Genomic DNA, 24,097 nt, shown 5'->3' with positions numbered 1-24,097 from the left:
AGCCACAGAGGTCACCTGGCCCCTCTCCCCCCTTCCTTCTCGCTTAGTTCAAACATTGTGAACCTGGGCACATCTCTTTGTGGCTGAGTCCTGGCCGCCTCAGGAGTCAACTGGGATAGCAGGAACTGCACTGGGAATAATAGTCACATTACAAAACAGTAATAGATAGTAATGACCACTAGGAAGCCTGAAGTGAGCTGAGGAGTGCTCAGAGCTTGCCCCTGTGCAATGTAGTAAGAACTGGCGGTGGCACTTTTTACTACACTGTCCCTCAGCTCTTCTGCTCAAGACTAGCGCTCTACTACTTGAGCCACAGCGCCACTGCCACTTCCGATTTTCTAATGGTTTGTTAGAGATAAGAATTTCACGGACTTTGCTGCCCAGACTGGCTTTAAACTGCGATCCTCAGATCTCAGCCTCCTGAGTAGATGAGATGACAGGCGTGAGCCACCAACACCCAGCTCCAAATGGTAGAGCCCTAGCCTTGAGCAGAGAAGCTCAGGGATAGCTCCCAGACCCTGAGTTTAAACCCCGGAACTGGCACACAAAGCAAAAAGGAAGATTCTTTCTGAGACTGTTTTCTTAATTCTACCAGTAAGTATGGCTTCCCTCACCACAAACCCAAAATTTATTGGCAACAGCTGCACAGGGGATGAAGGTGATGCTTGACCCACACCAAGCTCTTTATCCCCTGCTGGGGCCCAGGGCGCTGTGTTGGCAGCATTGTGACTACTTTTCTCAAAACCTCGCTGCTGGGGCTGGGGATATAGCTTGGTGGTAGTGTGCTTGCCTAGCAATGCATGAAGCCCTGGGTTCAATCCTCAGTACCACAGAAAAAGCTGAAAGTGGTGCTATGGCTCAAGGGGTAGAGCACTAGCCTTGAGCAAAAAAGCAGCTCAGAGTTGGGCGCCAGTGGCTCATGCCTATAATCCTAGATCCTCAAGAGGCTGAGATCTGAGGATCATGGTTCAAAGTCAGCTGGGGCAAGAAAGTACATGAGACTTATCTCCAGTGAACAACCAGAAAACCAGAAGTGGCAAGTTTTGCTGTGGCTCAAGTGGTAGAGTGCTTGCCTGGAGAGCACAGGGACAGCGCCCAGGCCCAGTGTTCAAGCCCAATAGCTGACCAAAAAAAAAAAAAAAAAATGGGCGGCAGTGGCTCACGCCTGTAATCCTGGCTACTCAGGAGGCTGAGATCTGAGGATTGAAGTTCAAAGCCAGCCCAAGCAGAAAAGTCCATGAAACTCTTACCTCCAATAAACCACTAGAAAACTGGAAGTGGCGCTGTGGCTCAAGTGGTAGTCAATCACCTTGAGCTGATGAGCGCAGGGACAGCTCCAAGGCCCAGAGTTCAAGCCCCATGACTGACAAAAAAAAAAACCTAGCTGCTGGATGGCACCTGACACCAAGCCAAGTTTCCACATCAGCTATGGAAGGACTCGGTAGATCAGGTGACAAACGCCAGAGTTCAATTGCAAGTGTAGCCTCCTCTCTCCCTCTGAAGCATAAAAGGAAAGTCATAAACTAAAGGAAAAAGTAGTCATGCCACAAAACTAATTATAATGTATGTTTTTCCTCTGACTCTACAGGAGCCATCAAATTGATCAGCTTGGCATGTGGAAACCAGCACATCTGGGGGTGTGATTCCAGGGGTGGAGTTTACTTCCGTGTGGGGACCCAGCCTCTGAATCCCAGCCTGATGCTTCCGGCCTGGATCATGATTGAGCCACCTGTCCAGGTAAGCCAAGGTAGCTAGTAGAATCTTGCTTTTTAGCAAGACAAGCTGTTAGGACACTGTAGCTGGCCTATTGGGCCCTCTGGTACCTGAACCCAGAATCAATGTTCTGACTCTCCTTCACTGGCGTCCGATATTTGGAATTTGATAAGAAGTTTAGAGCTGTGAACACATATTAAGGATAACCTGAGCCAACACCTGAGTTATTCCCTCTAGAAAGAGAAATATTCCTGACATTTTATAAATGGAACATTAAAAAAAAAATCAAGGCTGGGAATGTGGCTTAGTGGTAGAGCGCTTGCCTAGCATGCAGGAAGGCCTGGGTTCCATTCCTCAGTACTACATACACCAAAAAAGCTGGAAGTGGGGCTGTGGCTCAAGTGGTAGCGTGCAGGCCCTGAGCAAAAGAGACTCAGAGATGATGCCCAGGACCTGAATTCAAACCCCAGGAACGACCAAAAAAAAAGTTTGAGATCAGTCTACACGAGCCTTTGATTGAGTCTGAGGAGTGATAGAGCCTGATAGAGCAGGCTGTCTAATAATCTTGAGAGTCACGTAGCTTCTTCCTAGAAGCACTTCATTAACAAACCCCAAGTGTTACCCTCCCTTGGTACTCCCCCATCCAGTGGGAGCTGTGCTTATCTTTTTCAGTAAGTCTTTGGTATTTTACTTATAAAAACAAATTGAAGCTGGGCACCAGTGGCTCACACTTGTAACCTTAGCTACTCAGGAGGCTAAAATCTGATGATCACAATTTGAAGCCAGAAAGTCCAGGAGACTCATATCTCCAATTAACCACTGAAACAGCTGGAAATGGAGCTGTCTCTCAAGTGGTAGAGTGCTAGCCTTGAACAAAAAAGCTCAGGGAGAGTACCTAGGCTCTGAGTTCAAGTCCTAGGACCTACGCATGCATGCGTGCGTGCATGCATGCACACACACAGAATTTGAGGTCAGCTACATTGCAAGTTCCAAGTCAGGGACAAGGTGGAAGGTCAGGAGGGGCCTGCATACAGCTCAGTCGTAGAGCACTGGCTAGCAAAACAAGGTCTGTGGACCGAGCTAGCAATTTCCATTTCTAGTCTTCCTGTCCCTATTTCTGCCAAATTTTAGTTTACATTGTTATTTGACATGAGGTTTTATATTTTTATTTTTTGGCTATTATAGCACTTGAATTACAAGCACAGAGCTGGGCACTGGTGGCTCATGCCTGTAATTCTGACTACCAGGAGGCTGAGATTTAAGGATTGCAGTTTGAAACAAACTCAGGCAGGAAAGTCCATGACACTCATGTCTCAAATTCAACACCAAAAATGCTAGCTGCAAGTGGAGCTGTGGCTTAAGTAGTAGAGTACTAGCCTTGAACAAAAAAGCACAGCAACAGTGCCTAGGCCCTGAGTTCAAGCCCCAGAGCTGGCACAAAAATAAAAAATTACAATTACGAGTAGAAGTCTTGTTTGAGTATGCTAATAGCCCCACTAATTCCTGTAGGACATACAGATTTACTGACTGTGCAACACAATTTCTATTAAAGTTTGTCATTAAAGGCAATGACTTAATGAGCTTTTCGCTCAAATTTCTGCTAATCTTGGTTTTGTTGGAAAATGCTTGAAGTTGCCATATGCAGAGGCCTCAGGGGAAGCCAAGAGTTTGGGTAAATTCCTGGGGGCCACTATGTATTTTGGGTGTCCTTGCCCTCAGGATGAGGTGACTAATGGCATGTGCTGGGATACTAGCCAGGAGTCTGGCCCAGAGCCCTCAGCAACGGGCCTTCTTCACAGCTGGGGAGAGCATTGTTAGTTACACGGCACAGTGCAGACACGTAGCTGTATGTGATGAGCTGAGACACATGCTCCATTTTTTTCTCTGCACTTGGTGAGGACTAACAGCAGACTGGAAGCAGTCCACAGCAAAGAGGAATACTCTTATCACCAACTGTGTAGCACCATTCTGTATAGTGATAATGAAAAGCAGGCCAGTTTGCAGTTCTTTTGTCTTCTTGTTGCATGTATCTACCTAAGTGGATTCCTTTGGTCCATTACTGTCAATACATTCTTATTTTTTCTCCTAGTGGTTTTATATAAAAATCATAATTCATAGCCAACCACTGATGAATTGCACCTGTATTTGTAGCAACTCAGGAGGCTGAGATCTGGAGGATCCTTAGTCAAGATTATCCTGGGGGAAAATTTTGCTGAGCACTTATCTCCAAAATAACTGGCAAAAAGCAGGGCTGGAGGTGTGACTCAGATGGTAAAACACCAGCATAGCAAGCCCAAGGCCCTGTGTTCAACCTAAGTACTGAAAAATATATATAAAATCTATAATTAAATATAAAACAAATCCTTTTATAGAATAGTCACTACTGTCCAATTCAAGACCCTTTCCATAACCCCAAAAGAAACTACCAATTAGCACTTACTCCCCTTTCTTCCAGAAACCCTAACTCCCTCAGCCTGTCAAAACCACTGACCTGTACCTGATTCCATGGATTTCTTCTCCTTCTATAAATTCCCTATAAATAGAATCATACAATATGTGGCCTTTTTGTCTGACCTCATTCACATAGTATCTTGTTTCCATAGTTCATACTTAATATAGCATCTACCAGTTTTCATTCCTTTTTATGATGGAACATCATTCTGTTGAGTGGCTATACATTGTTTTATTCATTCATTGGTTGGTAGACTTAAGTTGCTTCTCCTTTGTGGTGACTCTGTGAATGAATATTTTTGGGGGGGCAGTGTCCCTGAACTGCTTTTGCTCAAGACTAGCACTCTACCACTTGAGCCATAATGCCACTTCTAGCTTTTTCTGCTTATGTGGCATGGAACCCAAAACTTCATGCATGCTAGGCAAGCTCTCTACCCCTGAGCCACCTTCCCAGCCCTGTATATGAATCTTTGGGAAGATGTTTTCCATCCTGTTAGGCATCTGCCAATCTGGCAGATGCAAGTCATCTGGCATTAGAGAGTATTTAACTTCTAAGGAACTACAGCATGTTTTCTTTTTTTTTTTTTTTTTGTCAGTTGTGGGGCTTGAACTATGGGCCTGGGCGCTGTTCCCTCAGATCTTCAGCTCAAGGTTAGTGCTCTACCGCTTGAGCCACAGCACCATTTCCAGTTTTCTGGGTAGTTAATTGGAGGTAAGAGTCTCAGAGACTTTCCTGCGTGGGCTGGCTTTGAACCACGATCCTCAGATCTCAGCCTCCTGAGTAGCTAGGATTACAGGCGTGACCACCGGTGCCCAGCCTACAGCATGTTTTCTGCAGTGACAGCCACTTTACATGTGGTAGCTCCCAGTTTTTCTGAATTCTCAAACTCTAAAGTTTTTTCTGATTTTTTTTTTTTGCATTCTGTCATTTCAGTGTGGAGTGGGGCGGCCTTGTGGTTTTCATTGCATTTGCTTCAGGACTTGTGATCCTGAGCATCTTTTCACATGATTTTTTTTTCTTTTTTAAATTGTACTAGGGTTTTACGCTCAGAACCTTTTCCTTGCTAAAAGCTGCTTCGCTGCTTGAACCGTGATCCCAGCCCTTTTTGCTTTAGCTATTTTTCAGGTAGGGTCTTGCGTTGTTTTCTGGGCCCAGACTTAGACCACCATCCACCTCTGCCGCCTGGCAGCTGAGATGATAGGTGTAAGCACTGTGCCCAGCCTGTAAAGCGTCTTTTAACAACTGTATCTAAAACACTTCTTTTTTAATTGGATTATTTCATAATTTTTGAGTTATGGGAGTTGTTTATGTATTACGGATACTAGGCCATTATCAGATATATGGTTTGTAAATATTTTCTCCTACTTTTTTATGTCCTTTGATGCAGAGAAGGCTTTAATTTTTATGCAGTACAAATTATTTTATTACTTATTTTCTTGTGCTTTTGATATCATATTTAACTGGTGCCCAAGATGGGCACCGGTGACTCACTCCTGTCATCCTAGTTACTTCAGGAGTTCAACGCCAGCCTGGGCAGAAAAGTCATCAACACTCCATCTCTAGTTAGCCTGGAGGGCTGGGGTAGGAGGAAGGTCTGTCAGCCTAATACAGTGGGGCTGGGCTGCTCTGGCCTGTGCTTGGGGTAGGACATGGGACACCTGGCAGCAGAGCCTCCATGCTAGCCATGTGCTAAGCCACATGCTTCTGGGTGCCTGCCCCCATCAAGACTCTAGAATGACCTGCCAGAAGCAAAACTAAAGAGGGAGAAAGCTGGGGCTGGGAAGGCGGCTTAGTGGTAGAGTGCTTACCTTGCATGTCTGAGGCCCTGGGTTCAATTCCTCAGCACCACATAAGCAGAAAAGGCCGGAATTGCACTGTGGGTCAACTGGTAGAGTCCTAGCCTTGAGCTGAAGAGCTGAGGGACAGCGCCCAGGCCCAGAGTTCAAGCCCCACAACCAACCAAAAAAAAAAAAAGAGGAAGAAAGCTTTAATTGACAGTAATGAACAACAGCTTTTCCCAGGAAATTGACCAAAACAGAACAAGGGCCTTGAAGCTGTGCTCTGAATTCAGTCATGATTGCTAGGTAGGCTGTAAGCATCGCTGTGTGAAGTAGTTGTATAGACAGAGCCATGTTTTCTCACTCGGTTAGCTCTTGGTATGCGGTAGAAGAAATTCACTTGCTGCAGAATTTGTAGATGCAAATGCTTTCCAGTTGCCTGCTAGGGGAGGGGACCTTTAAACTGCACTTCTCCATGCAGTGCCTTGTCTTTAAAGCCTGTCCTTGCCCTGGGAAGAAGAAGAGCAGAGAGACTTCTCCCTAGTTTATCAGGAAAGGAGTCTCTCAGAACATGCTGAGTGACTTTTCCAGTGTCACAGCCCCCAGTGGGAGGCTGCAGTCAGACTGGACCTTCTGAGTCCCCCCTCTCCCCCTCGGGACCAGCTGCCTTATCTGCTGGGCTGAGGGGTGGCCACACCTCTGTGCCGGCCTCAGTGCTCCCAGCCCTTCTTTCCCTCAACCCGTGACTGCTGGAAGCCACTGTTCCAGTCCCCTCTGTCATGACAAAGCCCCTTCACAGCATCCACTCCCACTCCCATGCAGGACAGGGACACGCAGGTCACACTCTCCACGCCATCTGCTCTCAGGCAGCTGTGTCTGCACACAGGACATGGGACACGCAGGTCACACTGCAGAACAGACTGCCACAGGGCACATGAAGCAATGCAGCAAAAGCATTCTAAAACTAGCAGCAAGCAGTTCCTCTATTTTTGTTTCCTATTCTCTTCTCTGGCAAAACCCCCCTCTCGTAGTGGATTTGGGGTGAAAATTGAACAAAGTACTCAAATGACTCAGTTTTCAGACTTGCTAATGCATGGGAGGACTTGGAGGAAATATTTTTAGTTTTGTTTAGTATTTTACAAGACTGGAGTTTCGTGTGTCAGAGAACTTTCTGCTCATGTTCTAAAGCCACCACACGCGTGATGACATGAGCCTTCCCAGCACTGACGATCCTCAAGCGTTGTACCCAGGTGGCTAGCACTTCCTGTGAGGGACGCACCTGACACCCCCTAAGTGGGCCCTGCTTCTCCCTCCTCCTGTGCTCAGCCGCCTGCATCCAGCCAGCTTCTCCCCTGGGCAGCACCGTTGCCTCTCTAGGGGTTGTTCTCTCTGCCTGGACCACAGGCTTTGCCTGGTAGAGAGAACTGTGGGACGAAGGTTGACGGAGCTGGCAAGCTGCTGTAGATATTTTAGGGCTCTGTGAACAAGAAAAAATACAGTGTTCAGAACATGAAAATATATAATACAGGTAGAAATGCCGAGCAACAAGCCCTCCTGAATACTGCAGGGAACAGGGGCAGGAACTTGATAAAACTTGCTTTTTTCACATAGTGTCTCACTGTGTAGCCCAGCCTCACCTAGAACTCCTAGACTCAAGTAATTCTCCTGCTTCAGGCTCAAGAGCCGGGACTGTGGGCAGGCACAACTGTGCCTGGCAAAAGACCCATCTTTTGTGCATCAGTGTGCAGCCTTCTGCTCCAAGACACCCTCTGACCTGTCAGTGATCCGAATCGCCAGAGTTCCCCTCCCTAGTGTTTGTGCTCAAAACCACCAAAGCACTCTAGAGCTCCAGAAGACTTGAGAAAGCACGTTGCTAGCCACCTTTTCTGTAGGGGAGGAAAGCAAGCTCCCTGGAAAGCAGATGTACCATGGCCATGGCAGAACTCAGCCCTGGCCCTTCAAAGCACACTGTGCAAGGGACACTGAGGGTCACCATGGAAACACACGACAGCCCTGGTGCTAATGCAGAACTGCTGGTCCTGAGTTGGGGTGCAGGGGAGCCACTGGAGCAGGAAGGGACCAGAGGGCTCTCCCTGGAGGTGTCCTAAAAGCCTGGAAGTGGCGTGGAAGGAGAGAAGGGAAAGGAGGAGGGGAAGGAAGGGGAGTAGGAGAGGGCCTTCGGAGGGGGGGCAGCACAGAGGTTTTGGAGGCCTCACCATGAGGGCTGCTGCCGAGCAGAAGGCAGGACTGCAGGGAAGGGGCGGCCCAGAGGCTGTGAGTAGTCGCAGGGAGTGAGCAATCGAGCCGAAACAGGATTGCTAGAACATGCCAGCGGTGCCAGCAGAGGCGGAGGGAGAGCCCAGCGGCATGGACAGGCCCTGAACAGACTTGGGAGAGCTGGGGAGTTGTGCATCAGGAGAGGGGACAGAGGCACCTGGTCTAGGGCGCACACTGGTATTGGAGGAGCAGAGCCCAGTAGGAGGCGGGAAAGGCCCTGGGTAGCCCCGGGACTGTGAGGCCCCGAGGGGGTTGTGAGCGCCGGCAGCGGGGTGCAATTTCGGTAGCCACACATGGCCCCCGGACCAGCTCCGCCTCCGCGGCTACAGTGTCCTGTGTGAAACCTCTCCTGGCCAAGTCTAACATAATCATCAGTTGTGGGGAGGTCTGGGTGTGGTAGAGTGCTGGAGTGTGGGTTTAGCCAGTGTAAGGCCGGAGTGGCCTCGCCTCCACTCAGGAGCCCCAGGTGTCTCAGGACTGCCGCCCCAGGTAAGGCAGTGCTGGGCGCTTGGTGGCGAGCGTGCCCGCTTCCGTGTAACACACCAGGCCCGGGGACAAGCTTCCGCTTGCGTGTAACACACCAGGCCCAGGGACAAGCTTCCGCTTGCGTGTAACACACCAGGCCCAGGGACAAGCTTCTACTTTAAGCACAGTAGGAGTTCTTTTCTTTCATTCTTGTTGGCTTTGTCCTTAATGACAAAATCCAGATGCTTCAGAAATGTCCATTGTCCAGAGGCTTGGGGAGCAGAGGTGGCCCTGACCCACCTAGCTATCTAACTGTTATCAAGCCCGGTGCCCTGACCCGCCGTCAGCAGCATGATGAGGCTGGGCAGTTACAAGGCCCAACCTTGGTTGGGTGCAAAACTCAGGAAATGGGGCGGGAATGTGGCTCAGTGGTAGAGTGCATGCCTAGCATGCATGAAGCCCTGGGTTTGATTCCTCAGTACCATGTAAACAGAAAAGGCCAGAAGTAGTGCTGTAGCTCAAGTGGTAGAGTGCTGGTCTTAAGCAAAAAATTCTCAGGGAGGGGCTGGGAAGTTGGCTCAGTGGTAGAGCGCTTGCCTTGCATGCCTGAGGCCCTGGGTTCGATTCCTCAGCACCACATAAGAAAAAAGAAAAAAGCCAGAAGTGGTGCTGTGGCTCAAGTGGTAGAGCGCTAGCCTTGAGCTGAAGAGCTGAGGGACAGCGCCCAGGCCCAGAGTTCAGGCCCCATGACCGGACTAAAAAAAAAATTCTCAGGGATAGTGCCGAGACCCTGAGTTCAAGCCCCAGGACTGGCAAACACACACACACACACACACACACACACGAAACAGCAGCTACAGAGGTAGGGCAGGTGGCATGTTTTTAGTGTCCACTCACACCTCTGCTTCTGGAAGGAAGGTTTTATGAGTCCGTTCACAGCAGGGAAGAGAAGACCAGATGCTAATCAGATAGCCACTCCGCCCAGGCTCCCTCTGGGGAGGCGCTGTGAAGCCCGCAAGGCAGACTGCAGCCATGCAGCCCACCCGGGTCCATGGCGTGAACCAGAAGGCCTGCGTGCACCCCTGTCTGCGACAGAGAAAGTCAGAACACACACTCAAGACAAAGAAACGAACACTCCTCCTACAGTCATCATCCTGAGGGAGCCATCTCCAGGGTGGCCCCAACTATGAGAAATTCTAGAACAGTAAAGCAAAACAATCCTTTGTGACAGAGATCAGATTCATAGTTACTTCAACGGCAATGGCTGACAGGTGAGGCTGCTTCCAGGGGATTTGTTACACTCACAGAATACCGTGCTTGAGCCTGCACACTTGTTATGTAAATCCTACCAAAGAAAACACCCTAAGTGAATATTGAGCTCCCAATAATAGTTTACGTGTTCATTTGTGGAACAGCTGTGGGAAGTCCTCATGTCAGCAGTTTACTTTGAGGTACAGCAAAAATAAAGACAAATTTGAGGGCTCTGATGGCTTTTACCTGTAATGTAGGTACTCTAGAGGTTGAGATCTGAGGATCATGGTTCAAAGCAAGCCCAGGCAGTAAAGTCCATGAGACTCTTATCTCCAGTTAACCTCCAAAAAGCTATGACTCAAATGATAGAGCACCACTTTAAGCAAGAGAAGCTCAGGGGAAGCTGGGAAAGTGGCTCAGTGGTAGAGCGCTTGCCTTGCATGTATGAGGCCCTGTGTTCGATTCCTCAGCACTACATAAGCAGAAAAAGCCGAAAGTAGCGCTATGGCTCAAGTGGTAGAGTGCTCGCCTTGAGCTGAAGAGCTGAGGGACAGTGCCCAGGCCCCACAACGGACAAAAAACAACAACAAAGGCTGAAGGTCACGGGAGTGAGGGAAGTGCAGGTGTTAAAAGGGCCCTGATTCTGTAGACAGGGGAGTGTTTAAATGGGACTTGTTGGGCTGGGAATGTGGCTTAGTGGTAGAGTGCCAGCCTTGGGCAAAAGAAACTCAGGGACAGTGACCAGGCTCTGAGTTCAAGCCCCAGAACTAGCAAAAGGAAAAAAAAAAGTCCATGAGAATCTTATCTCCAATGAACCATCAAAAATCTGGAAATGAGTCTAGTATTGGTGGCTCCTAGTCTAGTATTGGTGTAATCCTAGCTACTCAGGAGGCTGAGAGACTGAAATCTGTGGATCACAGTTTAAAACAAGCCCAGGGCCGGGCGCTGGCGGCTCACGCCTGTAATCCTAGCTACTCAGGAGGCTGAGATCTGAGGATCGCGGTTCAAAGCCAGCCCGGGCAGGAGAGACCGTGAGACTCCTATCTCCAACAAACCACCAGAAAACCGGAAGTGGCGCTGTAGTTGAGCTGAAGAGCTGAGGGACAGCACCAAGGCCCAGAGTTCAAGCCCCACGGCCGACCAAAAAAAAAAAAAACAAGCCCAGGCAGGGAAGTCTGTAAGACTCCTTATGTCCAATTAACCACCAGAAAACGAAGTGGTGCTGTGGCTCAAGTGGTAGAGCGCTTGCCTTGAGCTGAAGAGCTCAGGGACAGCGCTCAGGCCCAGATCAAGCCCCATGATGACAAAAAAAAAAAAGAAAGAAAAGGAAAAAAAAAAGCCTCAGTAAAAGTCCTAGCAAGAAAACGTTAGTCTACAAAATTCATTGTCTTCAACCAACCTTCTGCCAGTCATTCCCACAAGATACTCTTGAGTACTTGCAGAACTACGGGAAAAACCGGGCAGTGATAGTACTGCTCCTCCAGTACCGCCGCTGTAAGTCAGCTACAGCGTTGAGGACTGCTATGTGTAAAGTGAGGTTTGTCATAGAATGAAGCCAGATCAAAAATACCTAATACGGGGCTGGGAAGGTGCTCAGTGGTAGAGCGCTTGCCTAGCCTGCATGAAGCCCTGGGTTCAGTTCCTATCACCTATACAGAAAAAGCCGGAAGTGGCGCTGTGGCTCAAGTGGTAGAGTGCTAGCTTTGAGCAAAAGCAGCTCAGGGACAGCGCCCAGGCCCTGAGTTCAAGGCCCAGGGCTGGGGGGAAAAATTACGGTCTAGCAATCTACCACTTAAGCCATAGCACCAGTCTCAGCAGGAGATGCTGGAGCCAGCCAGCCAATTCTGTTCCCATTGATGTAATCTGTTCCTTGCAATCCAAGCAAATGTGAACATATATTTCCTTGTCCCATAGTAACCTTGAGACTGTCGTTTGAACTCGCCAGCCCTTGGTTTTCCTACCAGCAGCCAATCCATATTCAGGCTTTGTTTAGTTCATTAACAATCCAGCAGATCAGAGCCCTACACCACAACGTGTAAGTGAGCATGTCCACCAGCTCTACAGATGTCACCCCTTCCCCATTTTGTACTCCCTGGAGAGCTGCTTCCGGTCTGGGCTCTGAGTAGGGCTCTAAGTCACTGCTTCAGAAGCCCCTCCTCATCTGTGTTCCTCCACGTGTTTGTTATTGGCCCGGCTGCCAGAGGCCAAGGGCCACTCACATCCCCTCGTCACCAGCTGTGTGCCCTCCTGAGCTCCCTCTGCCCAGGGCCCCACGTGAGGAGGGACAGGCTCTCACAGCTAAGGCCTGGAAGACCACACGCCAGGTTCTTGCGTGTGTCTCCCTCCCTCACTGAGCAGCCCTCTGCGCGCGCCTCCAGTCTCCAGGTGCGCTTCTCCACACTCAGCCCCGGCCCTCACCTGCTGTCTGTCTCAGTTGCCCATCACACATTTGGAGACACTGGAGAACCTCTCCATTGCCTCTTGCAGAGGTCTCCTGGGCCCTGTGGGCTGCTCCAGGCTGACCCGATCCCCTCTTGCCCCAGACCCCTGCTCCTTCGTTGTGGGCTCTTCTGTTCTGGACTGGGTCTTCGACTGTACTGGCTGGGAGTGGGGGTCATCTCCACTCTGCCCGACGAAGCATCCACGGCCCACTCTGCCTGTCTGGAAAGCCGTCTGCGCCCACCGTGGCCCGGGCCATGTCCAGCAGTCTCGGTTGAAAATCAGTTTCTGATAGAATACAGAAGTTCTTCCTCCAGTATGGCAGAAAGAAACCGGGGTCATTCTGACACCTGACCTTTCCTGTTTGTGACATCTCTGTTCCCAGTGTGTAAGCAAACACTGAGGCACAGCCTGACAAGGGCCTATGCCAGCTGAGTTTTCTCCCCACCGCTGCTCTTCAGTCCAGGCGGCCGGTCCCCCTTCCACCATGCCCAGCCTCATGTCTCCACTTGCTCTTGCAGTGTGGCTGCCCCAGGCTGCCCTCTGCCTCTCTTACTTTCCCTCAGTGCTGCCACCTCGCTTCCTGGAAGACATTCTCGATTTGATCACCCCAGCTCTTCTGTGGGATCATTGCTTTGACTGCCTTTTTATGTTCTGGAAGTTCTGTCATTTCATGGTTGTACCCTCTCCTCTACTTCTTGAGGATGCGTGGTGGGTTGCTTGTTTGTCGTCCTGAGACAGGATTTTGCTGTGTACCCATGCTAGAATCCTGCCTCTGCCTTTCTGGAGCTGGAATTACAGGCATCCACTACCATGCCTGGCCCTTCCCTTTGGTTTTTCTGTTGGATTTGGTGGTAGTGGGGTTAATGCTTGAGCCTTGCCCCAGGCTCCTAAGGATGTTTTTGAAGCTGTTTTTTCTTATTGTTTTCTCCCTGCATGGTCTCTGAGTTCCTGAATAGCCTGTTTTCTATCTTTAGTCTTTTTCTAGTAGACACTTTCCTAAGATGTTATCAAGTACTTGCTTATAAAAATCAACACAACCTTGCCCATGTAATTGTAACCCCTCTGTGTGGAATTTTCACAATTAAAAAAAAAGAAAAGATTTAACACAAGAACAGGGAAGGTGGCTCAGTGGTAGAGTGCTTGCCTTGTATGCATGAGGTCCTGGGTTCAATTCCTCAGCACCACATAAGCAGAAAAATCTGGAAGTGGGGCTGTGGTTCAAGTGGTAGAGCATTATCTTTGAGCTAAAGTGCTGAGGGATAGTGCCCAGGCCCAGAGTTCAGGCCCCATGACCAACAACAACAACAAAAAAAAGATTTAACACAAAGGAGAGCAAAAGCCCTGCAAGGCTGGGTTGTGGCTCTGTGTTGGAGCCCTTGCTGAATATTCACAAGGCCGGGATTCCATCTCATTCTACCAGAACAAAAGCCAGGAGGGGCTCCGCAGTAACCTCACTAAGTTCAAACCGAGTATTGGAGGGGGTTAACAAAACAAAGGCCCTCAAGAAGGGTCAGGGCTGGCTCAGAAGTTCTTTGCAGCACTTGCCCAGGACCCTGGAGAAGGGCCCCAAGATCTCGCCAGGGGCTTCCCTCCTGGGCCTCACTCATGGGAGCCCACCAGAGTGAGCTGCCTGTGCGCAGAGCCTCCACGTGGACGGGACCTCCGAGTGGGCATCTGTCCCCACATAGGCCCTGTGACAGGCCATGGAGAGCTCTGGACTGGGAGGCACGCTGACCACAGCACAGTTGCCCGGGCTCCGGAGGGCGGACACGAGCAGTGGGCACAGTTGGCTCTCTCAGCCCTGCTCAGAGGGACAAGACGCTGTCCAGGAAACCCGTGCTGCATATCCCCCGCCGGGTCTCGCAGAGTTCCAAATCACATTTCAAGGCAGATGCCGATGCCTGGGCAGTACGCCCTGACAGTCAGTCAGTGCCGATCCGTTGACGTTGGTGCCGGCTTTCAAACTGATGGGAAATGAAAAGGAACGAAGCAGAACTAAAAGGAACAAATAAGGTGCAGCCGCTGGCGCGCTCCCATCAACCCACACCTCAGTGACCTCTGGGGCTTCGACCTGAGCAATGTCCAGGTGACAGTGGAAGCCCCAGTCCTTGAGGGAGAATACGGTTGGGATGTGTCATGTCTTAACTGCATGCCAGCTTAGAATAAGGGGAGGAGAAAAAGGTCAGCCCGGAGGTTTGCTGGCCGCTCACGGGCACAGGCAGCGTTCGGCCCGGAAGCTCTTGTCTCTGAGTTCTGGCAGGCCCACCCAGGACCACCCAAGTCCACACCTAGGGACCTGCTGAGGTCCACATTTCCTTTGGCTGAGAATTTTTCTTCCTTTTTTTTTTTTTTGGCTGGTCAAGACCTCCACTGTCCCTGAGCCTCTTTGTGCTCAGGGCTAGCACTCACTCTACCACTTGAGCCACAGGGCTACTTCCAGCTGTGGCTCAAGTGGTAAAGCACTCAACTTGAGCTGAAGAGCTAAGAGATGCACCCAGGCCCAGAGTTCAGGCCCCACGACTGATCAAAACAAAGTGGGCAGGGAGTCAGGAGCGTGACCTCCTGAGGCGCAGGGAGGCCAGCACGGAACCCAGGTCCAGCCCCTGCCTGGCTCGCCTCACTCCCATCCCTCTGCGCCGGGCTGCAGCCAGGGTACAGGCAAGGCCAGCTGCAGTCACCAGGACTGTCTCCGTGGCCTCAGTGTGCGCAGGCAGCCAAGAACAGGGTATGCTCAGGCTGAGGAAAGCCCCTTTCTGCTTCTAGCCTGCTGGGGTCACCTTGGTCAGTGTCCACTGCAGCCCCAACGACCAGATGCTCTGGGCACTTGACAGCAGATGGAATGTGCACGTCCGCACCGGAATCACCGAGGAGATGCCGGTGGGCACGGACTGGGAGCACGTGCCAGGTAAGAAGAGGCCCAGGCGCTCCGCTGCCCTCCCGTGCCTCTGCAGCAGGGCAGGCAGTTTGGACTTCCGGGTCCCATGCTCAGATGTCTCCTGGGGCGTGGGTCGGAGGCACAGCTGTCCCCCAGCGCCCTCTCTGGGCTTTGTGGGGCCACCGTGCCCAGGCCCACCATGCCTTCGGCCTCAGGCTTTCCTGGCCGCACCAGCATGGTTTGGACTGCCCACAGGAGGTGCTGGTGGAGCAGGCAGAGGGCATTGCCTCCCATGAGCTCAGGCTGAGCAGAATACCCACTGTGCCCACAGGGTTGCAGGCTTGCCAGCTGGCACTGAGCACCAGGACCGTGTGGGCCCGGTGTCCAAACGGTGACCTCGCCCGCCGCTATGGCATCACAGACAAAAATCCTGCGGGGGACTACTGGAAGAAGATTCCCGGATGTGTGTCCTGTGTCACAGGCAGGTGCTGGGGTGAGGAGGGCACCAAGGGTCCCCAGAGCCTGAGAAAGACAAGACACCAGGCTGTGCCCGAGCCCCCAGTGGGATGGGGTGTGGTGCCCCCAGCTGCAGTGTGATGTGAACGGGGACGCAAGAGGGGCAGTGGGGGCCACCGTGAGCCCCTGTGGACACTCACGGGGAGATGGGGGAGGACACTGCGCATGTGTGGGCCCTCCCAGGGGAGATGGGTAGGAGGGCACTGCGCATGTGTGGACGCCCGCGCATCTCACACGCCGAGCGCAGCGTGCGCAGGGAGCGTGGCTTGGTCCAGGCCGCAGCAGCCGCATGGCAGCAGGGCCCGGTCTGCCCTGGGCCGCCCCCCGCCCCCCTCGCCCCGGGCTGCGTGGTTAATGGGGCTTTGCGTGGCTCTTGTCCTGCAGTGACCTCCTCGGATGAGCTCTGGGCCGTGGGCCCGCCCGGCTACCTCCTCCAGAGGCTCACCAAGACCTTCCGCCACGCGCACGGCGCGCACAAGGGCGGCCCGGCAGCCGCGCCGCACCCGGAGGACCTGGAGGACGAGTGGGAGGTGATCTGAGCGCCCGGCCGCGCCTGGGAGGGGAGCCGGCACAGCGGCCAGGACCCACCCCCACACAGCTTTCATCCGCATTTGTGTCCGTCTCACACCAGACTCAAGCCACAGCCACACGCCCGAGCTGCTGCCAAAGCTGCAGCACCTGGCGCCTGGGCCCGGCCACCTCCAGGGGGCCTGGCGCTGCCGCCCCACGGCACGCCCTGCACCCACGCCAGGCCCGACGGATGCTCCCCATCAGTTACCCCAGGCCAAGCAGACACCAGATGTGCTGGTGACGGTCCCCACATGCTCCCAGAGCCACGTGCCCAGTACCAGGTACTCCAGATGGGAAACCTTACGTCCATGTTGGAGAGGACGCCCTCCTGTGCACTCATAGCGCGCTTAGAGGCCAGTGGCCACCGACAGGACCTGGAGGTGTGTATGGCCTCCGGGGGCCCCGGTCTGCGAGCGGCGGCGGTGGCTGACTGAAATGCCTGTGAGTGATGTTCAGCAGTGTGCTGGCAGCAGCCCACAGCCGCTCCATCCTCAGAGAGGTTCTAATTATTGCCTTTTTGTTTGTTGTGTTACAACCTACATGAGATACCTCATTTGAAATCAAATCTTACAAAGTTAGAAGATGTATCTTCTGAAAACGGTGGAAGGTAGGCCTTGTGTCCCTTCCAGTGTGTGTCCTAAACACATCCTGACTTGGCTGGAGCTTCCAAGGGGTGGCCAGCCCCCAGCACGTCCTCTCCTCCCAGGGTGGGTGTGGGGTGGACACCCCAGCAGGTAAAAATGGCATCAGCCTCAGCACTAGCTGTGACCCACCACACAGTGGTCAGCACTGTGCTCTGGAGCATCTGAGCCTCCTGCCCTGCCTGCAGCCCTTGCCCCCTTGGAAAGGCTGCTCCAGGACACCACCCGGGCTGGCTGCTTCCTTTGCACGATACCTGGGTGTCGGGGGCCCCTAGCCCCAGGTGAAGGACACCAGCCAGCCAAGAAGAGGGAAGTTTCCAGGTCTCAGTGGGGATGAGCTGCTGAAACCCCAATCTTCACACTTTTCTACAATCCTTTCGTAAGGGTCCAGAGGCGGCCGCTGGCCCACCTTTTCTGCAAATGCTGTGCCTTGTCAAGCTCCTCAGACAGCAGCGCTCTTAAGCCTATGGGACAACAGTGCAATCAAACCCAAGCCTAGTGCATACTCTGAAACTAGACCTAGCTCCAGTGCTTTGTAGGGTTTTCCTCCTGGTTTAAATTTCTAGTTGTGCTTTGAGACTGTGCAATAAACTAGGCTTTTGCAAACCTGGTGAGTCCAATGTTTGAGCTAGACGGTGCCTCACAGAGCACCAGAGCTGTGCTGGGGGACCCCACGGCTCAGTCAGCCGGTAGGTGCTGCTGTCCACTCCTGGCTGGCGTGGCCCAGAGGACGTCCTGAGAGCTGGCCGCACGCACAGGATGCACCCTCTGGTGGTCCTGGGAAAGACCCTGACACAGCAGAGCAGGGCTGTCTGCCTTTGTGGCTGACGTCCTAGCTCTGTATTTGCAGACAAATTCACGTGCCAGAAGTGTCCTGCTGGAAACTAACAGACACAATCGACTTCCATGTTATGGAAAACAACTGAACAAATGTCAGACCTGGGCCAAGAAGCAGCAAGACAGAAAGCAGGAGCAGAGGCAGATGCCCTTCCACTCCAGGACAGGAGGCTAGACATAAAGCCAACATGTCAGACTAACGAAACACACACCTGCCCTTTGCACTGGGATGTTTTTCTTGTGGCCACAGTAAGGAACTCTTCAAACCATGCCAGTGCCCACAAATGCCCCCAGTTGCTGCTGGATCCGCAACCTCACGTCCTCCCTGCAACCTGGCCCCAGACGACCAGGGTGTGAGTCGCACCGGAAACACGGACTGCAGACTGCTGATGCCCCCCCACACACACAGATCATTGCCCAGGGCAATAACAGGATCCCAATGGGGTGGCATGTCATGGATGACCCAGACCTTTCTGGAAGGGCCCTAGAGATTGCAGGACCCAGCATTCCAGACGTGGGTGGGAGGTGGCTTTGCAATGTATGTCATGACTGTTTACTTTTTGTTTTTTTGGTCAGTCACGGGGCTTGAACTCAGGGCCTGGGCACTGTCACTGAGCTTTTCTGCTCCAGGCAAGTGCTCTACTACTTTGAGCCACAGTATCACTTCCAGTTTTCTGGTGGTTAATGGGAGATGAATCTCACAGACTTTACTGCCTAGGCTGGCTTTAAACTACTATCCTCAGATCTCAGCCTCCTGAGTGGCTAGGATTATAGGTGTGAGCCACCGGCGCCTGGTACCACTACTCTATGGCAAAAATAACAAATGGGAAAAACAATCTCTGACTTATAGGTGGCAAAGAAGGGTTTTCTAAACTCAAGTGATGGAAAAGGCCACAGAAGAAAATCCACACAGAGAGTCAATTTCTTCCCAACTGCCTAGGGTTGCAGCTGCAGCTCGGTGAGAGAATGCTAGCCTAGCATGCACAAGGCTCTGGGCTTCATCCCCAGCACCACAACCCCAACCCACCAAAAACCCCGACCCAGATCAGAAAGGAGGTAATTGCACAAAATTGCAAGAAGCAAGATGTGGATGCTGGATGTTCACTGTAAGAACTTGTCCAGACCAGGAGGAGGAGAGTTGTGATACGGCTGGTGGAGATTAAAGGGCCCTCATGAAAGCATTCGCAGGCTTGCATGCCCAGTGGAGGGGCCAGTGAGGGGGCCACTGGCTGTGTCATACGCAAATCCACTTCCAGAAATCTGTCCTCAGACAGATGTAAATGGTGGCAAAAAAAAATTATATGTGTATATATATATATATATGTGTGTGTGTGTGTATATATATATATATATATATTTCAAAGCACTAAAACAGCCTGCACTGGGAAGGGTGTGTGGACATGAGCACACAGCTGATGAGGCAGCGGCTGCTACTCGTGCCCTGTAATCTGTAATCCTTAGTGTCAGCAGTAGTCACAATCGTTTTGTAGATCCGAGAGGGAAGCAGGCCTGGGTGTGCACGCCTTGTGTTCCACCCTTCACAGGGAGCAGAGGCAGCAGTGGGGCTGGGTGTGGTGGCACACACCTGTACTGCAGCTGCTTGGCAGACAGAGGCAGTTCCCGGACACCCCGGGCAGTCAGCTAGCCCTGACTGGGGATGGGCTGGGGATGGGCTCAAGTGGTGAGCACACACGCCCAGCCTGAGGCCCTGGCTCCACCCCAGTACTAGAGGGAGGGGAGGGGGGAGGAGGAAGCCCTCACTTGGGACGAGAAGGTGGTGGTTCTAAGCATATATTTTTTAATCTCCTAATTTTGAGCCATTAAAATGTATTATTTATTCTAAAAATAAAAAATTTACATTTTGAAAGGTCACATTAAACCTTCACATATCAACACTAGTTGAATCAAATATTACAAAATAAACACCAAGAGAGCTTCTTTATTATTATTATTTTTTTATGTGGTACTGAGGAATCGAACCCAGGGCCTTATGTATGCTAGGCAAGCCCTCAGCCACTAAGCCACATTCCCAGCCCCCAAGAGAGCTTCTTAAAAATCACATTTACAAAATTATTTTTACAGGGGCTGGGAAGGTGGCTCAGTGGTAGAGCACTTGCCTTGCATGCATGAGGCCCTGGGTTCCATTCCTCAGCACCACATAAGCAGAAAAAGCTGGCAGTGGTGCTATGGCTCAAATGGTAGAGTGCTAGCCTTGAGCTGAAGAGCTGAGGGACAGCGCCCAGGCCCAGAGTTCAGGCCCCACGACCGGGCCCCCCCCCAAAAAAATTATTTTTACAGAAGTACATTAGAGTAAGTTTCAAAATACTAAATTGTGGGGCAGAAGGTGGTATGTTTGCATGGCACATGAGCCTAAGGTTCCAACCAGAGACCAAATCGTGTAAGTGATCTAATACCTGTAAAAATACATATACCAGCAAAACATGCAGAGTCAGGCATGGTAGTGCACATACATAACCCTTCCTGCTCAGAAGGTAAAGGCAGCAAGATCAAGGGACCAGTGAAGATTAAAAGGGCTGAGGGTGTGGCACAAGAGTAGAGCACCTGCCCAGCATGTATAGGGCCCTATATCCACAACACAGGAAGCAAGCAAGCAAGCAAGCAAGCTGGGCACTGGTGGCTCACTCCTGTAATCCTAACTACTGAAGAGACTGAGATCTGAAAATCGTGCCTCAAAGCCAGCTGGGGCAGAGAAGTCTCTGAGACTCTTTATCTCCAATTAATCACCAACAAATCAGAAGTGGCTCAAAGTAGAGAGAGCCAGCCTTGAGCAAAAGAGTTCATGGACAGTGCCCAGACACTAAGTTCAAGCCCCAAGACCAACAAGAAGAAATGAGAAAGGAGGAAAAAAGAATGAAAGTGGCTGGGAAGGTGGCTCAGTGGCAGAGTGCTCACCTAGCATGCATGAAGCCCTGGGTTCCATTCCTCAGTACCGCATACACAGAAAAAGCCAGAAATGGTGCTGTGGCTCAAGTGGTAGAGTGCTAGCCTTGAGCTGAAGAGCTCAGGGACAGCGCCCAGGCCCTGAGGTTAAGCCCCAGGACTGGCAAAGAAAAAAAGGGGGGGGCATGTTTTGGCGCTGTCAGTGGTTTATGGGTGCGGGCAACAGCTGCTCTCCAGCCTGGGCTGGGTGCGGGCCCTGATCCCCAGGGCAGGCTCAGTGGGAATCCATTCTAAGCAAGTCCTGGGATGTCTTCACCTGTTCTTCGTTGTGGTAGGGGTTGTACACGAGCATCCGCTGCTCATAACTCACCAAGCTATGAAATCAACACCCTAGCGTTTCCCTGCATACAATCCCGCCTCAGTGTGGAGGGGTCAGATGGGCCGAGGCAGGCACCGAGGGTTGCTCGTCGTCTTGTTTTCTGAGACAGCCTTGCTTTGTAGTCCAGGCTGGCATCAAACTCTCAACCCTCCTGCCCTGCCTCCCAGGGGCTGTGCTGACACAGGCTTATGAGCTTGCACACCCAGCGCCAAGCGAAAACCATTCTCCTAGCCTGCCAACTCGCGCCAGCCTCGTCCATACGGGGTCTGCTGTGACTTGGAGCCTGCTCCGCTCCGTGTTGCGTTAGCCAGAACGGAGAGCTCAAGGGTTGAGGTGGCAGTCGTGCACAGCAAACACAAGCCAGAGGCAAGACCCGCGGCAGCCAGGTCCCATGGCTGCGGCCAGAGAGGGTCTTGGCCTACTCTCCTGGCTCTGCCCGGACTGCTCCTACTGGGCCGGCATCCCTGGAGGCCCAGGCTAGGCCCATACAACCCCAGCCGCATTCTCAGTGCTTCTGATGAGCCCAGCACGGCCCAGCCTCCAAGTCCTCCCTCCTAGGCACTGGGGTAGGGATTCTGCTCTATGAGTTCCTGGCTGTGGAGCGCAGGACCCAGAGGAACACAGGGTCCTCAGTGAAACTCGTGGGCTGAACAAATGAACCCCCCTACTCTTCCCTAGAGATGGCAGCTTGTCCTGGGCAGAGTGTGGTTTTGAGAATCCAGGGCAGATTTTGCCAAGGGCCACAGTGCTGGGCCTGGCCAGCTGTGGTCCCTCCATCCTGTCTGGTTCTGCCCAAGTCCTGCACTGTCAGGGCGGCCAGAGCCGTTGGCATGGCACTGGGGCAGCACTGTGGTTCTCAGGCCTCCCGAGGCCGGAGGGCCCAGGAGTCAGATAAGCAGAACGCGCGGCAGGGCGGTCTGCCCTCCTCTGCCCCGCAGTGGCCACGCGATAGAGCAGGCCCCACTTATCTGCCTGCCACACTTCAGGCCCTCGGGGGCCAGGCGTGCCGGGAGACCACACCAGCAACGGGCCAGGGGTCACGCTCAAGTCTGGGATGCTGACTAGGCTCTGTCCTCCCTGCCCCACCGTCCACCCCAGTTGGTACCACCCAAGGCCAGTACTCTAGGTGGCCCTTCTTCTGCCCTTACCACCTGGAACTAACCCAACCCCTTGGGCCTGGCCTTCCCCATGCCTGTCTCAGGTCCCAGTGGGGCTGCGATGCCCCTAAAGAACCCAGCAGTTCTCCCAGGCTGGGGAGCTCTAAGAAGGATGTCACTCAAGAAGTAAGAGAAGTAGCAGAGCAGCCCCTGGAGCTGGGGTGGGAGGCTGAGCCCAGGGCAGGGCTGGGGGGCCGGGGAGGGATGGAAGACTCCCAGTAGGTGTGCAGCCTGAGTTCCACAGGCCACCAGTGCCTCCCCAGACATGTCATGTCTGGCAGAGTACACACATGGGGTCCTCTGAGGACCTGGATCCTCCCAGGGGACCATGAAGAACCTCTGATGTCCCAACTTAGGGCTGGAAACACTGCCCCAAGTGCTGAGGCTTAGAAAGGCTAACTGGCCCTGGACATGGAGCGGAAGGCAGGCGGAACCTCTCCTGTCTGGATCCCAGAGCCGTCCGGGAGCTGTGACCCTCCCGTCCCACACATCATGCTCAGGACCAGAAGAGAGCCTCATGATGGTCCAGACCCCCTGAAGACAGGAAAACTGAGGCCCAGGAAGGTGTGTGGGCCGCAGGTGAAGGCCGTCCCCACCTCCCCTCATGGACCCTGCAGTGGCACCCAGAGCCTCTTCCTGTCCCCATGCACACCGCATTCTAGGACACTGGGCACAGAATGGGCAGCAGCTACCCCCACCAGGCTGGACACCCCATCATGCAGACAGCTGAACCTTTGCTCCTGGCAGGACATCAAGGCCCTCCGACCCAGACCTACAAGGTTGAATTTCACAGCCCTGCAGAATTCCCTGCCTGGCCTTCCTCCCTGCCCGGAGGCTCCTCTGGGGGTGGACGCAGCTTCTCAGCCAGGGCTCCTGTCCTGAAGAAGGGTGCTGTGTTCATTAACAAGTCTCCATCTTCAGAACCTCCCAACAGGAAGCAGTTCTCCCGGCTGGGCGAGGAACCTGCTCCTTGGTGCACATGGCACCAGCTCCCACCCACAGTGGGCAGCCCTGTGGCGGTCACACAGCTGGCCCCGGGTGAGGGGGGCATGCTGACTGCCAGAGCCAGGCCTAGGGCAGAGCTCAACAAGAGCAAGAGCCCAGAACCTGTGCTGGCTACTATCGGTAGCAAAAACAGCTGTCAGGGACAATCCAGGCCTGTGGAGGAAGCCCCAGGTTTACAGAGGTGGTGGCAGCCAGTATTGGGCTGGCGAACGGGAGGCATATCCTGGTCACACATCTCCCAGCCGGGCCACTGCCAGCCCGCCAGGCTGCAGGATCAAGTCCAAAGCCCAAGAAGTTTACGAGGCCCCAGATGCTGACAGCACAGGAGACCATCGGAGCCGGGCCTGTCCTCTGCACATTCTGTCCCTGGGCTTGAACAACACGTCGGCCGCCACCCCCCGCCCCCCGCGCGTCCAGATCCTGCCCGGCTCAGCTGTCACCTCTCCGGGATACTGCCCACGAGCTCCGGATCACGGCGGGACACTGGATCCTGACTCCCTGCCTCCCCCGCCCCCCTGCCCCGGGGAGCTGGGCCCCGCGGGACCCCGACAACCCGGAGCCACAGCGTGCGCAACAGACCAGACAGGTCCTTCTGCACGGAGGTCGGTGTATGTAAAGTGCCAGGTACAACGCTCAGAAAAATAGCCTCGTCCCCCAGTCCCGCGCCCCGCACCCCCGGGCCTAGCCCTTGCCAGTGAGGTCCAAGGGCTGCAGGAAGGGCGGCAGCGGCAGCTCGTCCAGGGCCTCGGGGAAGCGGCCCGGGGAGATGGCGGTGACCAGCACCTGCATGGCGCGCGCGAAGAGCGAGGGCGGCGCCAGGCCCGCCAGCCACTGGAAC

General features: G+C 53.0%; 2 protein-coding genes across 3 annotated transcripts in view; one reads left to right on the top strand and one right to left on the bottom strand.

Moving 5' to 3' along the window:
- Tecpr2 (tectonin beta-propeller repeat containing 2) overlaps positions 1–16,507 on the top strand; it is a 57,093-nt gene extending 40,586 nt beyond the window's left edge. For both annotated transcript variants that reach the window (XM_013016650.1, XM_013016656.1), the window contains 4 exons: positions 1,589–1,737; positions 15,142–15,283; positions 15,585–15,734; positions 16,154–16,507. In XM_013016650.1, the coding sequence (XP_012872104.1) occupies positions 1,589–1,737; positions 15,142–15,283; positions 15,585–15,734; positions 16,154–16,308 (596 nt within the window). In that variant the 3' untranslated portion in view covers positions 16,309–16,507. The remainder of the gene's footprint in view (positions 1–1,588; positions 1,738–15,141; positions 15,284–15,584; positions 15,735–16,153) is intronic.
- A 7,433-nt stretch (positions 16,508–23,940) lies between these two features.
- Ankrd9 (ankyrin repeat domain 9) overlaps positions 23,941–24,097 on the bottom strand; it is a 1,837-nt gene continuing 1,680 nt past the window's right edge. The window contains exon 3 of the mRNA XM_013012991.1: positions 23,941–24,090. Coding sequence (XP_012868445.1) covers positions 23,941–24,090 — 150 coding nt within the window. The remainder of the gene's footprint in view (positions 24,091–24,097) is intronic.

This window comes from Dipodomys ordii, unplaced genomic scaffold (assembly GCF_000151885.1).
Source record: "Dipodomys ordii isolate 6190 unplaced genomic scaffold, Dord_2.0 Scaffold2, whole genome shotgun sequence".
In the NCBI taxonomy this organism is placed as follows: domain Eukaryota; kingdom Metazoa; phylum Chordata; class Mammalia; order Rodentia; family Heteromyidae; genus Dipodomys; species Dipodomys ordii.
Note: the sequence above shows the minus strand (reverse complement) of the source record. Positions and strands in the feature narration are given on the sequence as shown.